Here is a 15,851-nt window from a genome sequence, read left to right as displayed (position 1 = left end):
CAGACTTGGAAAATGCAAATTATTCTTCCAAAAGCAGCATTTTGACTCACATTACTCTTTTTTTTTTTTTAATTAAAATAATAGGCATTCTCTCATGACACCATAATTAATTTGGTGATATTCAATATTTATCCAGTGAACTGTAAATAGAATAATACGCCTAATTTTTTTCTCCCAGGCAACTTCTCATTAAAAATCAATTACTTATCACAAAATGTCAAAAAGCATTCAGACATTATGAAAGGGCATGCATAGTTAGAATGAAAAATGTGTGCACTTAAAAGTAGGTATTTCTCCCCTCAAACACCTACCCAAATGGCCATAAAATGTCTTTTAATTAAAAACAAAGCAACAAACAAAAAGACACAACAGAACTACGAGCCCTAACACCTGGCTTCTGCTATTTGCTCTGGTAGAGTCCTTCGTATCTGATGTTTGATAAACAACTTAATCACTTTGTGCTTCCATCAATATATTAAAAACAGGATCCTAAGTCCTTAAGTACCTGTCGGAGCACATAGCTGTTCATCTCACACTCTCCTTACGGTGACAGTGACAGACACTTGCCTAACACCAGGCTCCCCACACCATAAGGTGCCCTTACAGCAGTGCGTACCCCTCGGGAGCCCTTCAGGAACAGGAAGCGGTGGGGTGCTGGCGTGTTGTAGCCTCTTCCTCTGTGCCATTTTCATTAGACAGAGAGTGTGCGGCGGGCAGTACTACCTGCACCGCCTGCCTTAAGCCACCTTTCAGGTGGGTTTTACCGTCGAAGCAGCGTGGAGAGGGTAAAATCCCTGCCAGGCAACAGCAGCTGGGCAGGGCTGTACCACATCCCACCCTTTCCGCACATCACCCCTGCTCCCCGAGAGTGAGCCGTTAAACGCCCGGCGTCACCGGCCGGGGGGCGGGGCTGGGCGCCGAGGAGGCGGGGCTCAGGTGATGGACGTTCTCTGACCCTCTGCCGGCACCGGAGCGGGGAGTTGCTGCGTTACCGGCGTACGTGGATGACGAAGGCGGAAGTGGGTCGGGGAGGATGTAGCGGCGCTGACAGCGGCTGCGGCGCCGCCGCGATTTCCCTACTTCTGTAGCCAGCCGGCTCCACCATGGAGGTAATGGGGCGAGCGGGGGAAGAGGGGACGCGGACCCGTTCAGTGGGGGAGGGGTGTCCGCTGCTGGGATGGGGGCTCGCGACCTTGGGCTGCGAGGCGGGGGCGGAGCGAGGTGCGCGTGCCAGCCCTCCCCACCTCTTCCCCCACCGCTCGCCTCAGGGCCCGCCGGCGGCTGCTGCGCGGCTGCCAGCGTGGCGGGCAGGGTAACCCGCGGGCCGCTGCGCGACCCTTCGTCTCCTCCCCGGAATGGTGCGGCCCCGCTGAGCGGCAGCTGTGATGGGGTGCGATGCTCGGCCCACCGCGCTCACGGCTGCGCTGGACAGGGGTGGGCGCTTCGACTGTGCACTGTGGCGGTGTGAGCGCCGGTGCGGGCTTCAGGGGTTGCTGAAGTGCCTCCTGCTAGAAAGTGGGCATGTCATCGTGTTTGTATGGGCTGGGGGAGATCAGCCAGTGCTGACTCAAGGGGAGAAACATTCAGGTGACACACGGTGGATGTGTGGAGGGATTACTCTTTCCAAGTACCCACGGGTGAACAAGCATTCCTTCCCGACTGAAGTGACCTGGTGCGTTAACAGTATGCCAACTATGAAATGCTTACCAAACACGCGGATAGGATCACTGAAGTGTATATACATCTAGTGTAACTTTCGTAACCACCAAGGCAAACCCAAAGGCAAGGCTGTAGAGGTTAAAATTCATACATTAAATTTAACTCTCCTTGCAGTTTCTGAGCTGCACACCCTGTAACTATGACTCTGCTTTCTGAAATGATCACAACTCAAAATAAGTTTTGATGTCACTTGGTACGATTAGAATTAGTGGTGTCTAAAAGTCACACACTGCTCAGAAAGTCGCTGTTCGTAATGGTCATTACTGCCGCAGTTCTCATCAAAGGTTGATATATTGTGTTCATACATTGGTTAGGCTTCCTAAGAGTATCTTTAGCTGTTGCAAAAGTAAGGGGTAGATAGCAATTCAAATACACAGAACATGCTGAACTGTGTCTTGGAAACACCTTAGTGTAGATAAAGAGGGCTTTAATAAAAAAGAAACAAATTGTCTCTGCATCTGTCAGTAAAGTATGAAAGCATACCCCGTTTTCAGAATGGTGGGATAGAAACTTGAGAATATTTGCAGGATTTATTGTTATGCTTCGAAGTGTACTTACAATCTGCTGTCTTACAGTTTGGATGCAACTGATCAGTGAAAAGTTCAGAGTTTTTTAGTAACCATCTTCCTTGTTGTTCTTCTGAGATGGGTGAAACCCTTTGCACCAGCTGCTTCTGGTTTCTATTACCAGAACAGCAAAACTGGATGCATTCTCTTACATGATACATGGTTCTACCTCTCTGCATATTAGCTTAAAGGAGAGTGAAAGTAATGTGTAGATTCATCAGACCTTGCTGTAGTATGGGGAGACATGTGCTGTCATTTTCTAAACAGTACATTAAATTTGTTGTACTTAATTATATTGTGTAAGCCTACTGCTTGTAGTGACAATGTTTTGTTAAATGCAGTGCTGAAATATTAAGAATGTAAATGACAAAGTTTTGCCTACCAAGAAAATATTAAACTTAAAAACACCTCTAGCCAATGTGATACAGAGAGCAACAACTGTAATTGCCTTTGTCCTTGGCCAGTACTTGAACTCATATTTCTAATTATGACCTTTCTTCTTATCTGTGTCAGCTGTTCTTTCCATTAGTCAGCGATTCTTCATTCTAGTAGTGCTTAGATCCAGTTTGTTTTTTCCTTAGTTTCTACTGTAAGGGGTTTTTTTTTTGTCAGAATAAAGAGAGTAGCAAAATAAAAGTGAAAGTAAGTGGATATACCTATTCACACACACACGCACACACACGTAGGTATTTAAAAATACAGCTACTTATATATACACCCCTTCACTTTTATACACACACATCTTATAGTGTGAAGGAAAAAGAAGGGTAAGCGTCAAAGCTTGGAAATGCTACCCTTAGTATATTGGAAGTGTTCGTTCCATTTTTCTTTGCCTCATCTTATTTATGTGTGTTTATTCGTGTCCACTATAAATTAATATAGAGTCTCCCAGTTTAGTTCTATGAAAGCTTACAGTAGCAGGCATTATGTATGCATATTAGGAACAGAGAACCCAGAATTTGTGGAGCCTTTTCAAATATGTTTGCCAGGCCAGCACTTTTAGTGCTAACCAGTGTGTTTAAAAAATAAATAAATAAATAAAGGGGGAGGGGAGGGTTATATTTTTTTCAAAAGAACCCTGGCTTTGCAGAGTCTTTTCAAATATATTTGTTAAGCCGAAAGTTTTAGTGATAACGAGTGTATTTAAGAAAGAAAGAAAGACAAAAAAAATTGGAGGGGTATATGTGGTTCAGAAGTTCCCAAAGTTTGATTTAACTGCTATTCCTCTTGTTTGTTTGTTTATGACTTTTTTAATAAGTGTTTTTTAAGAACAAGGTAATGAGTCACCCGTGTAACCTCTTGGATATAAAATTATTTTTCAGCAGTGTATCAACTCTAGTTGTCGCTTCGGTAATGGAATCCTAAGATCATACTGGTTTGGAAACCAGGAGTTTTCTATTCTCCTGTTCTATTGTACTGATCACAATAGACCTCTATCAATTTTTTTTTTTTTCCATTATTCTTCTGAGTAGTCCTACAATGTATTTTTAACTTTATTTTCTTGAGCTTTCACTATATTCAGTTATTCTCAGTGTTTGCAGACTTTCATTTATTTCCTTTGGTTGTCTTCCATTAAAAAGTTCAGTTACCACAGATGGTACTTTATTTTGTTGTAGGTCCAAGATGCTGGGCAAGAGGTGGTGGCATCTTCCGTCACACCAGGATCAGGCAAATCAAAGGTAATAATTTCTCACAATTGTAATTTATTTGGATAGCAGTAGTTGAAAGGGTTACTGCTTAGCATGCAAGCTGTGAGTAACTGGAAGACAAAAAGGTATTTTTAAACAGTTTCCTGTCTTCTAGACTTCTTGAAAAATTGTTTTATAAACACTGGGCTGAAGTGTTTTGGAAAACATGAGGAAAAAATATCTTACTTTTCACTTCTTGTTATAGTATTTGATAGTACAGTATTAGCCTCCAGTTTTGGCAGTTGTCTATTTCATAATGCACACAGACCTCTTTGCATATGTTGGAAGTAAATTTAAACAATGCCAGTGTTAGGTCAACATGCTATTTTCAGAACATTGTTCAAATTATGTTACAGAATTGTAATCCTTCCCAACCAAGTTTTCCTGTCTAACGGATGCTGCTGGTTTTGTGCTCTAGAACGATTTGGAAAAGTACAGAACTAGGAGTAGTTTCTATTATTGCCTTTGAAATAACAGAACAGTAGTAACTTGGACTGTTACTGTTCTTGCAAATGTGTGGTAAGACCATTTCTTGCCCAAAAATTTAATTTCTTAGGTGTGAGATGCTAAAATGCCCTGTTTTCCGCTTACCACTGAGTTGGAGAAAACTGACTTCTCTAACATGTACTTTTTTACAGCTGGACACATTGCCCAAAGAAGAGCTCATCAAGTTTGCAAAAAAGCAAGTGATGCTTATACAGAAAGTGAAGTCAAGGTGTACAGGTACATTAATGGAAAGAGAACAATTTTTGCCTTAATGCTTAGTGCTATCTGACCTTACCTAATATCAGTGCATATTTTGCTGGGTAGATTTGAATTCTAGGCAAAAATCAAAAATGCTTTTCTGCAGTTTCACTGGGGTTTTTTGTGGGAGGATAGGGACTGAAATCCTTGGAGCAAGGGAGGGAAGAAAAAGAAGTATTGCTTTTCTTGGGTGTTAAATTAATTTTGATCCAGCAGTATGGCATGGTGGAACAATGCAGCTTGTACAAGGGTTGAAGTGGGACTTGTCATTTTCTCTTCCCCATATTGATTGCAGAGAGATCTGTTGCTTTTCAGGAAGCAGATGGGAGGTGGAATGTCTCTGTTAGATTTTGTTTAATTAGTACTGTTGTAGAGTACAATGGCTTCTTTAAAATACTTAACTAAATATTTGATCATTTGCTTCTTTAACAAAATCATAAAATATACCAACCAAATTTTTGTGTGAACCACCTAAAAGTATCCTGTGTAAATCTGTGCTCTCATGTGCTGTCCCTTCAGTGGCCCACTACTTGGACTAGTGTCACTTCCCCTTGTTTGGAGCTACAGTGATGCTGACTGCTGGTAGCTGTTTAGTGAAAAAAATAAGGGTAGAGATGGGCTATATTAGGCTTTTCCTCAGTGGGGTTATTAATAAGATCTTTTTCTTCTACCTGCTGCCTATTTTTAGAGAACAAGTAGGAAATTAATATATTTTCTCTGGCTTAACTTGATCATGAATTAGAAGGTAAGACAATCATAAAAAAATTTACATCTCTCTGTTGTCTCTCCAACCAAACGTGGAGGCTTTGCTTCCTCAGGAAACCATGCTAAATATCAGGACTGGAGAAGTAGTGCTGAATGTTTGATCTTGAATAGGAGTATTGTTAGGCACTGGATTTACTAGTAATTTGCTACTGTGATGGAGTATAAATTCATGCCATGAAATTTCTATACTTCTTTTTTTAAGAACTAGAGAAAGAGATTGAAGAACTCAGATCTAAAGCAGCTGCTGGAGGAGCTGATGATATTATTCAGGTAGGAACGTGTAATGGGTTTCTAATGTATTATATAATTTTAGCTGAAATATATCTACAGAAATAATTTGTGATAAATAGTAAATAGCTTCAAAACTGTTATTCAAATTTAATGTAATCAATTTTCAGGAATTCAGGACACTTCCTAAAACGTTTTCTTTTCCTCCTCCTGCAAAATTCTTACTCAAAAACACTATCAGTTCTGTGAAGAGTAGTACAGTATGTTACCATTTCCTCAGCAAAACTATTTCCTTGTGTAGCTGGTTAGACAGGCTTTTGTTTATTTTAGAATGACCACTGCAGGAAGACTTTCAGCCATTTAGAAAGCTTCAGAGACAGTCATCTGATGAGATCAGAAACAAATAAAGTTGCATGTCACAAGCAATACTTTTAAGAAAGTAACTGGATTTTTTTTTTTTTAAGTGGCAAGAACATCTGTCTTTCTCAAAGTAAGGGTCATAAGCAGCGTATGAAAGTGAAAGTTGGTAATGAGGAGGAATTTATCAACTGGAAAATTGTTTTTAATAATTTGTATGGAGATTACTTTTCTACAGAAGGAAAACTCCCCACACACATGGCAATAAAAAGTTAGCTGATTAGAAATACAATTTTGAACAGAACCTATTACTCAACATCATTGTTGTAGTCTGCCTGTTCGATATCTGTCATATTTAACTTGAAAGTAACTTTTAAAATCAGTCCGATCTGTTTAATTGATAAAGAGAGTCATGACCGATACATGAGTTCCTATGGTTTGCAAAAATCATTCAGGCTTCCATTGTTAAGAAACCCTTCTTTCAGTGATCTTTTTCCATTAAAATTAGGCTCTCACAGAAAGACTGGATGTTGTACTTCTGGAAAAAGCTGAAAGTCAGCAGCAGTGCGTAGCTCTGAAAAAAGAAAATATTCAAAGAAAACAAGAAGCAGAGGTACTGAAATGAACAATAGAACATTAAAAATAATTCAGAATTATGTTTATTTTCTAGTTTTGCTTGTTGAGTATTTCACTTTCATTTAAATATTTTTTTTCACTTAACTGTGTTCTGTTTTACCTTAAAAAAATCTAAAGGTTTCATATGTTAAAGCATTTTCTCTGTATCCTCTAATTAATAGTTTTTTTGTAGGACTGACAATAAATATAAAATTCTTATGTGCACTGGCTAGTTGCACAACTGTTCGAAAATAATTCAGTCAGTGCATTAGTAGCGTATATATGTGATAGCTTCAGTCAGTTGGTTCTGTCTTTCCATGGGAAATATGAGGTTTATATTCAGATATTCATAGGAAGGAGTCTAGCAGGCAAGGTATCTAAATGGTGTCAGTAATTTTAATTAATAATAAAATGAGTAATCTTAATAATAAAGTGAAGAGTGAATTGCTTGCGATTGATGAACATCATTATATTCTAGATACTTGAATTTGATGAGCTAAAACTAATTTGGTCTTTAATACATTATCAGAATAGTTGCTAAAGCTGAAGTCTTTTATGACCATTTTATGAAAATATGCTGGTAAACATGATTTCAGACTTAGTTTTCCTTTCCCAATCTGCAAATGTTTTTGTACTCTCTTAAGTGTCTTCTGAATTGAGTTGTCCTAACATAGAATTAGGTATTTTAAAACCATAGCAATTTTTAAAACTAACGGGCTCCTAAATCTTCTAATTCATTATTGTAATCAGTTTACTTGGAAATTCTGTGTACTAAATTACCAGTATTTAATAACTTGCATGTTTGTTTAGGCTGCAGTGGCTAAGACGGAAGAATTGCAGCAGCAACTGGAACAATCAAGTATTGACTCTCTGAAAGAAATAACAACTCTGAAGAATGAATTAGCAAATGCACAATGCAAATATAACAAGGACTTAACAAAGCTGAAAACAGAATTAGAGGAACAAGTGAAGAAACAAATGGGACTGGTGGAACAGATTGAATGTTATAGTGATAGTCAAAAAGAAGTTAAAAGATTACAAGATGATGTCCAAAGAATTAAATCTACTTATGAGGAGCAAATTTTGTGTCTGAGCAAGCAGTTGGAAACTGTGAATGAAGACAGAAACAAAGAAGTGACAAATCTGCAGGAAACTATTAAAAGCAACTCTCAATGTTACCATAATGAACTCAGTAACCTGAATGAAGAGCTTAAAAAATTAAAAATTGCCCATCAGGAAGAGGTGTCAGAGTTGATGCATCAGATTGAAATATCATCTAAAGAAAATGAAGAAAAGCAAAATCAGATAAATCAGTTACAGCACAATTTGGCAGAGGAGAGCTTAATAAAAGAGAAAAATGTGAAGGATGAAATGTGTGCTTGTACTGACCAGTGTAAACATGACTTGGAGCAGCTGAGAGAAGTCTTAAATAAAAATATAGGAAACAAGATAGATATTGTGGATACACAGGAAGAACCTCATGTAGAAGTGACAATGGAAGAAAAGGTTAGGCACCTGGAGCATAGTTTAGAAGAGCTCCAGTCCCAACATAGTATATTAAAAGATGAGTTAACTTACATGAGTAATGTTAAACTAAAACTGGAAGAGGAAATCCATCGCATAAAGGATGAGTACTTTCATGAGCGGGAAGACTTGGACTTTAAGATAAATGAATTGCAGCTTACTAAAGAAGATTACTGTTGTGTAATTGAAAAACTGAAATTGGAGCTTCAAGCAGCAAGGGAGCACTGTGAAGCCACTGTAAAAGAACATAAGTTAGAGACTCAAACTCTGAAAGAGCAACATAAGAGAGAAATTTCTGAACTAAATGAAACTTTATTATCAGATTCTGAAAAAGAAAAGATGGCATTAGTTTTTGAAGTGCAGGAACTTAGAGAACAACTTGAAAAGCTAACTCAGGAGAAAGAAGAAGCAGTGTCCAATTACAACAGCCTGAGAGAAACAATGGAAACTCTACAGACTGAGCTGGGGGAATCTGCTGGAAAGATCAGCCAGGAGTTTGAATCAATGAAACAACAGCAAGCTTCTGATGTCAACGAACTGCAGCAGAAACTTCGGGCTGCTTTTAAAGAAAAGGATGTTCTTCTTGAAACTGTGAATCGCCTCCAGGAAGAAACAGAAAAATTGTCATCTAGTCAGCTAGAGATCGAAGAACTTAAATGTAAAATTGTTAATCTTCAGGAGGAGAATAACACAATAACGCAATCCATCGACCAAAAAGAGACTGCTATAAAAGAACTGGAAGAGAAAATAATTGCTCTTACTGACCAAAACAAGGATATTTTAAATGAAGTAAAATACTTGGGTGAAGAAAGAGAAACCCTTCAGGAAAGGTGCAAGCAAGAACAAGGAAAAATTCAGGAACTTCAGCAAGAAGTAGATGTTGCTAATCAGTACAACAACAACCTGAAGAAAAAGGTGGAGGAATTAACAAAGGGACTGAATGAAGCTTTAACTGGGAACAGTGAAAATGCTCAAACGCTAGAGCAACTGGAAAACCAGATTGAGTCTCTGTTGCGTGAAAGAGAGAACCTTTCATCTGAAGCGTATAGTCTTCATGAGGAAAATAAGAAAATCCTTCAGGAAAAAGGCGAATTAAGTGAAGAGCTGGAAAAGATTAAATCTGAAAAAGATGGTTGGTTAGTGTTGAAGGAGCAATACGAAAACTTAGAAAAGCAACTACAAAAGATGACTGCAGAAAAAGACCAGATATCAACAGTACTTGAAAGTGAAAAAGTGCACAGATCCCTTGTAAGAACTCAGCTGTGCCACTTAATTGAGCAAGTGGCGTCCAATGTTTCAGCTGCTGATGAAGAATATGATTCTCTTAGCCTGCTAGAAATTGCAAATGAATGCTTGGCAAAAATGAAAGAAGAGCAGTGCCTTGCTCTACAGAATGAGGAGAAAATTCTTCGTTTGCAACAGGAAGTTGAGAGACTAGAAGAAGAAAATGCAGCTCAATATACAGAACATAGATCCCTGATTCAGGATTTTGAAAAAGAAAAGGATCTCTTGAAAGAAGAATTGGAAGGAGCGTTGTCTGAAAAGGAGGCACTTCAACATGATATCCAGGAGCTGAAGAATGCTGGTGAAAAAACAAGGACTGAAAATCAAGGTCTTCTGGCTAATATTGAAGAGATCACTCAAAAACTTGCTTTTTATGAAAGTCAAATACAAGAACAGCACGAAGGATCAGAAAAACAAGATGACTTAAATTTCATTCTGGCGCAAAAGGAAACTGAACTTAGAACTGTGAAAGACGAACTGAGTTCTCTAAAGGTTATATTTTGTTATTGAAGTATACAGACTAAACCTCTAAAGTCTTCAGAATTAAGGTTCAAAAAATACTTTCAATTCTGTCTTTTTTTTTTTTTTTCCTTGGCCTCAAAGTGAGTTTCCCTTCTAGAAAACACATGTTTCAGAGTTACCTAACACCTCAGAATTCCATCCCCCCAGGAAAAAATAACCAAAACCAATCATAATGGTTTTTTGACAAAAGTTGCTTGTACTTGAATCTCTCTTCCTATCTATACCCCTCAAAGTGATTATTTAACTAGATGGACTAACTAACCAACCTCATAATCTTTCACTTCTAACTTTCTATGACTCCATCTCAAACAAAACTCCTGCTTGATATGCCTTAGCTACTCCTAACTTCAGGTCCTGGGAATTGATGGTTATGTGAAACTGACAGCTGCAGAATTAATGGTCTCCCATTTTTTGTCCTCGGACAGGATGGAAAGCAGCTGTTAAAGGGTTGGAATGTTTTCCTTTCGACATAAGTATGCTTTTCAGTTACTGAGCTGATATGAAATTGCACATAAGGACTTTTGTGGTAGTAGGAATGTAGGCACAGTCCAGCTGTAGATGAAACTTCGGGTGGCTTGTTAGGGGAAAAACAGATATTGCAAAGAATTTTTTGTAATACTTTTTATATCTTTGTTTACAATACAGAATGTAATGGAGACATTGACTGCGAAAACTGATGAGCAGTCTTCAGTAGCAGAGCTTCAAGAAAAAATTGGTATCTTTCTCATTTTTCTCTCTTATGTAAATAGTTTGGGGGTTTTGGCTTTTTAGTTTTCTTTCTCTGCATAATCGTCCTGTATTTTCTACAAGCCAAGGAAGGTGGGGAAGCAGATATCAAGGCAATTTCCTGCAGTATTTCTTCCGTTAAGGACTTAAAATATTGTTAGAAATTTCAAGTCTATTATCATTTGATACTTTTTAAGGATTTTTATTCCTGTGTACATTTGACTATAAACAGTGTAGTGTCTTTAATCTTTATTTTTTTTAAATGTGGGAAATAATTGTCTCAATAAGAATCCCTGAAGCTGCTGAGAGGAAAGCAACACTTTGCCAAAGCTATTGTTGCCTCATTCCAGTTATCCCAACACATTAGAAAGAAGAAGGTTCTGAGTTGTTACAGCTCTATGTAGAAGTAGACAAGAAACCTCTGAAACGGGGAAAGATTGTCCCTAAACCATCTGTGCGGCTGGATGTCTTAGCTTTAAATTAAATTCAAATGGATAATTGAACAAAATATTTGAACATCTCCCCCAGCTTTATATTTTGTTTTGTTTTAAAGTCATGCTGGTATTTGTGTTCTAATTAAATTTCATTTCATTTCTTGGGGGAAAGAAGAGTCATATTTTTTCACTTTCTTATTTATTTATTTTAGGAAGACTGGAAAAAGAATCTGCAGAAAAAGGAGAGAAGCTAAATAAAATTAAGGTTGTTGCTGTGAAAGCAAAGAAAGAATTAGATGCCAGCCGAAAAGAGGTACCCTGATTACTTCTTCATATGAAGAACATTCTGGATGTGGGGTTCTGTTTTAATGACACACTTCTTTTTTTAATAAGGTACAGACTCTGAGGGAAGAATTGGAATTGGTTCAATCAGAAAAAGATCAGTTGTCTACTTCAATGAAAGATGTCATTCAAGGAGCTGAAAGCTATAAGGTAAGAATAGTACTGTATTTACAAAAGACAGGTAGCTGTCAGAAAATACTTCACTATTGAAGCCTAACCTGGATGTATATTGCTATCTACTTGCACAATTATGTTTGGCAAAAAAGATTGCATCGGTGCAGTTGAGTAGCCAAATCAAGAAATGTAATGTTCTAGTAACTGTGTGGCTGCTGCCAGGTGAAAATAAGGCACTTCCTTTCTACTGGATGGTATTTTTAAACCTTTCAGATCTAGCATCATACATATTAAACAATGTGTTGCTGAGACAAAACATAAATCCTTATGGATTCCACAAAGCATGTTAATTTAGAGATCAGTTAGGAAGTCCTTAAGCAATAAAGACATAAACTAACAATTATGTGGGAGCATGTCCTCTTGGAGCCTGTCTTTGGACACGTGAAGCAGAAGCAGATGACTGGGGATAGTCAGCATCACTTCACCACGAGTGAATTGTGTCTGATTACTCTGATTGCCTGCCATGATAAAACAGTTGCTATTGTAGATTGGACGAGAACAGTGGATGTCACTTATCTTTACTTTAGGAAGGCTTTTGATGCTGTCTTGCAGTGCTCTTGTATCCATGGTAGGACATTGTGATCCAAATGGGTAAACAACCGAATGAGTGCTTAAAAAATTAAAAAAAAAAAAAAAAAAAAGTTGCATGGTTTGACTCAGAATAGCAATTAATGGCTTATACTAAATGGCAAAATGACAAAACTCTGAGCAACCTGGTCTGATTTCACTGTTGACCCTGCTTTAAGCAGGAGGCTGAATGGAGACCTCCTGATATCTCTTCCAACTTAAATTATTCAAGAATTTCCTGAACTGAAAAGGGTTTCTCCCAGAGCCTATAATGGCATTATGACTTTAAATTCATTCTGATATTTCTGATGTTGCAGTGAAACAACTTATATGCTGAAGTATTAGGAATATAAGTGTCTGAAGTTTGAGCAATGTATATTATAAAGAATGATGGGTTTGTGTTTGTATGTGTTAAGAATCTTCTGATGGAATACGATAAACAAGGAGAACAGCTGGATTCTGAAAAAGGCAGAGCAAATAATCTTGAACGTCAGATAGATGAACTCACAAGACAGCTACAGGTGTCATCTCAGCAGGTCAGTTCTGTATGTGTGTCTGATCTATTGAAAATTGCAGTAAAAATTATTTTACCTGTTGAGCTTAGGTTTTATTAATCTGATTATTACTATATATAGTTCCATAACTTAAGTTCATTTTGCATAGTGACTTGCAATTCAGGGTTGTTTTTCAACATCTGATATCTTCTCTGAGCTGTGACAAAAATAAATGTATCTAGAATGTCTGGCCTTTTCAATAGAAAGGGGGTTGTTTACCACTGGTTAATGTATATAAAAGAGCAGGTGATCAGCTGTGATATGGGTTGGACGTACAACTCTGCTGCACCTACCAGGTAGTGGAAGTTTGATACTTTGGTTTTGTATTTCTCTAATTGCACACCTGCACTATTCTTGAAGTGCGGTAACCTTTAAGTGTTACCTTTTTCTTTTCTTTTTTTTTTTTTTTATTTCTTAGAGAAAATGGGGTGGTGTTATTTAATCACGAGAGTGTTTAAACATATTAAATTAATTATGGAGTTTCTTTGCATCTTTCACAAGTCTGTGACTTCAGGATGTATCGAGGAATACTATAGTGGCATTCAGAAGAGTCTAAGATGGTAATTAAGCAGCTATGAGGCACATTTTTGCAAAGCTAACTGAAATGAGTTTAGGATTTAGGATTTAAACTCGCAGGCCCCATACATAATTATGCCAAAGATCCACCTAGGCCACTGTTGCCTTATAAATGAAAGCTAGTAGTGAATAGCATAAGAAGAAATGACAAGTAGTAGCATATATTCTACTGATTATGCAGGTGTTGATTTTTTCAGGTTTGTTGCAAGGTATTTTGTAAATAAAAGCACTGTTTAGGCAATTAGCAGCTTCTTTCGCTTGTACTTCCTTCGTAATCTGCATAATAGAGACTGAGATAAACCACCGAAGGTTTCAAAATTAAATCTGTTAAAATAGCACATAGTTAAATCTGCAAAAATAGCACAGATATTGGAGGAGTTTTTACTATGTACTGATGTGATCCCATTGAAAGCTTGGTGGTGCTGCAGTTAAATCTTTTTTAAGAATTGATAGTATGATCATTTATTTATAAATGCAGCAGCTGTATTTGAAGTGGGGCAATAAGTACTCAAACCTTGCATATTAGTGTAGAAGGAAGATGATTCTTGCAGAAATCATAAATGTTTGGTTACTTTTTTCAGATTTCTTGTAACTAGCCATCTTACAGAAAGTTGGGCAAATGAACTCTGAACAAAATAATCAGATTTTTCTTGTTTAAAACAAGATGGATAAAACTGATTGGTAGGAGTGCTGTTTTGTAGGGGCACTGGATAGAAATTGGTGGTATTTTTTAAATATAGACAATATCTTATTTGTCAGTCACATGCAGATTCAGCTTATGTTTTAATCTTTCCATTATGATCCTTTCAGCATGATCAGTTGCACTCTGCTAATGAAGACCTCCTGGCTCGTGTTGAAACACTGCAACATAATGCTAAGCTGCTGGAAGCTCAGATACTGGAGATACAAAGAGCCAAGGCAAAGGCTGACAAAGAACTAGAAGCTGAAAAGCTTCTGAAAGAACAGAAAATAAAGGTAGTACACTGTAGATGTGGTGAATGGGCTGAAACATTCGTTTCACTGGATGAGACTTCTGTTAGACCCTTGTAAACTGTGTTTTTATAGAACAAGTTCCATACTTTCTTTTCTTGTTACTTGACTCTGTCTTATTTGAAGGATTAGTCTATTCATTGAAAGAACTTCATGAGACTGTCACTTAAAGTAAATTGGGGATTGTTGCAGAATGTGAAATATACTTCTTCATCTGAGTTTTTCTTTGGTTCACAGTGATTTTCCTAAAAAAAAAAAAAGTATTTGTACAACCTATGTGTGTGTAAGTGTAAATAGATACTGATATCTAGTTTGAAATTGGACTGCATAATTGAGAAGTATTTAAATTTCAGGAACATAGTGGTGCTCTCCGAGAAATAGAGGAGCTTCAGATGCAACTTCAGAAGGAAAAGAAACATCTGCAGAAAATTATGCAAGAACTAGAGCTGGCCAGAAAGGTAGAATTGCTGTTCATGTTAGTGCTTAATGGACTAAAGATTTCAGCCAGTCTTGCTGTTTTGGATGCCTCTGAGGCATTTGGATGTTCTGAGGATTTTAAAGCCCAAAATTTGCAAAAGGGAAAACATGAGGGGTTTTACCCCTGGTTTTGGGTTGGGAGAACTGATGTGTGCTTTGGGGTTTGTTTGGGGTTTTTTAATTATTTTTTGTTTGGTTGATTTAGCTTGGGTTATGTGGCCTGTCCTAAGCAGAATTAGGAATAGAGTTCGAATGTCTGGACTACTTATATGGTGTGCTATTCAGAAGCTACCTTTCTTGCAAGGTCTGAAGATGACAGAGACTAATATCTGTTTTCAAACAAGAAGCAGAATTTTTGAAAAACCTGTTGCTACTTTTAACACTTACTAGTAGGTATTTTGTAGACATTAGTTACAAGCTGTAACTTAATTGTGTGTAACTTGCAGGATGCTCAAAAGAGTACGCTGATGGATATGGAAATAGCTGATTATGAAAGGCTAGTAAAAGAACTTAATCAGAAGATTACTGATAAAGACAGCAGAATAGAAGATCTTGAGCAAGAGACAGGGATTCAGAAACAGAAGCAAGAGACCCTCCAGGAAGAAATAAGTGAGTAAATTATAAACAGCAAGAATCTCTATGGTATAGTTAGTAATAATAAAAGATACAATTCACAAACAACTCAAATTAATGAGTGAGAGTGAAGTTTTATGGGAATACTGAACAGTAATGTAGTCAAAATTATTCTTCCATAAAGAAAACTTTACTAGGTTATTAGTCGCTCAATCTTGTATTCAGCAAATAAAAACCAAATTGCCTGCCTGATAAACTGTGTTTCTTACCTGATTAAGTTACTCATAAGTTCTGAAAGTTGGTGACTGATGGATTTTCATTATGACATATCACACTCATAAAACTTTACTAGTTAGCATGTGGTTAAAAACTGTCCTTACGTGGAATTTATTTGAAGAGACATATCATTTATTTGAAGATCTTGTG

At 37.4% G+C, this 15,851-nt stretch overlaps 1 protein-coding gene across 1 annotated transcript in view; it reads left to right on the top strand.

The window, feature by feature from the left end:
- Positions 1-939: 939 nt before the first annotated feature.
- The window catches only part of GCC2 (GRIP and coiled-coil domain containing 2), a 29,848-nt gene continuing 14,936 nt past the window's right edge, over positions 940-15,851 (top strand). The window contains exons 1-13 of the mRNA XM_065829555.2: positions 940-1,109; positions 3,902-3,964; positions 4,612-4,696; positions 5,685-5,752; positions 6,576-6,680; positions 7,493-9,982; positions 10,658-10,727; positions 11,385-11,485; positions 11,566-11,664; positions 12,672-12,791; positions 14,196-14,360; positions 14,729-14,833; positions 15,299-15,461. Of these exons, the coding sequence (XP_065685627.2) occupies positions 1,104-1,109; positions 3,902-3,964; positions 4,612-4,696; positions 5,685-5,752; positions 6,576-6,680; positions 7,493-9,982; positions 10,658-10,727; positions 11,385-11,485; positions 11,566-11,664; positions 12,672-12,791; positions 14,196-14,360; positions 14,729-14,833; positions 15,299-15,461 (3,640 nt within the window). The 5' untranslated portion in view covers positions 940-1,103. The remainder of the gene's footprint in view (positions 1,110-3,901; positions 3,965-4,611; positions 4,697-5,684; positions 5,753-6,575; positions 6,681-7,492; positions 9,983-10,657; positions 10,728-11,384; positions 11,486-11,565; positions 11,665-12,671; positions 12,792-14,195; positions 14,361-14,728; positions 14,834-15,298; positions 15,462-15,851) is intronic.

The sequence above is a fragment of the Patagioenas fasciata genome, chromosome 1 (assembly GCF_037038585.1).
Source record: "Patagioenas fasciata isolate bPatFas1 chromosome 1, bPatFas1.hap1, whole genome shotgun sequence".
In the NCBI taxonomy this organism is placed as follows: Eukaryota; Metazoa; Chordata; class Aves; order Columbiformes; family Columbidae; genus Patagioenas; species Patagioenas fasciata.
This window is presented reverse-complemented; position numbering and strand designations above follow the sequence as displayed.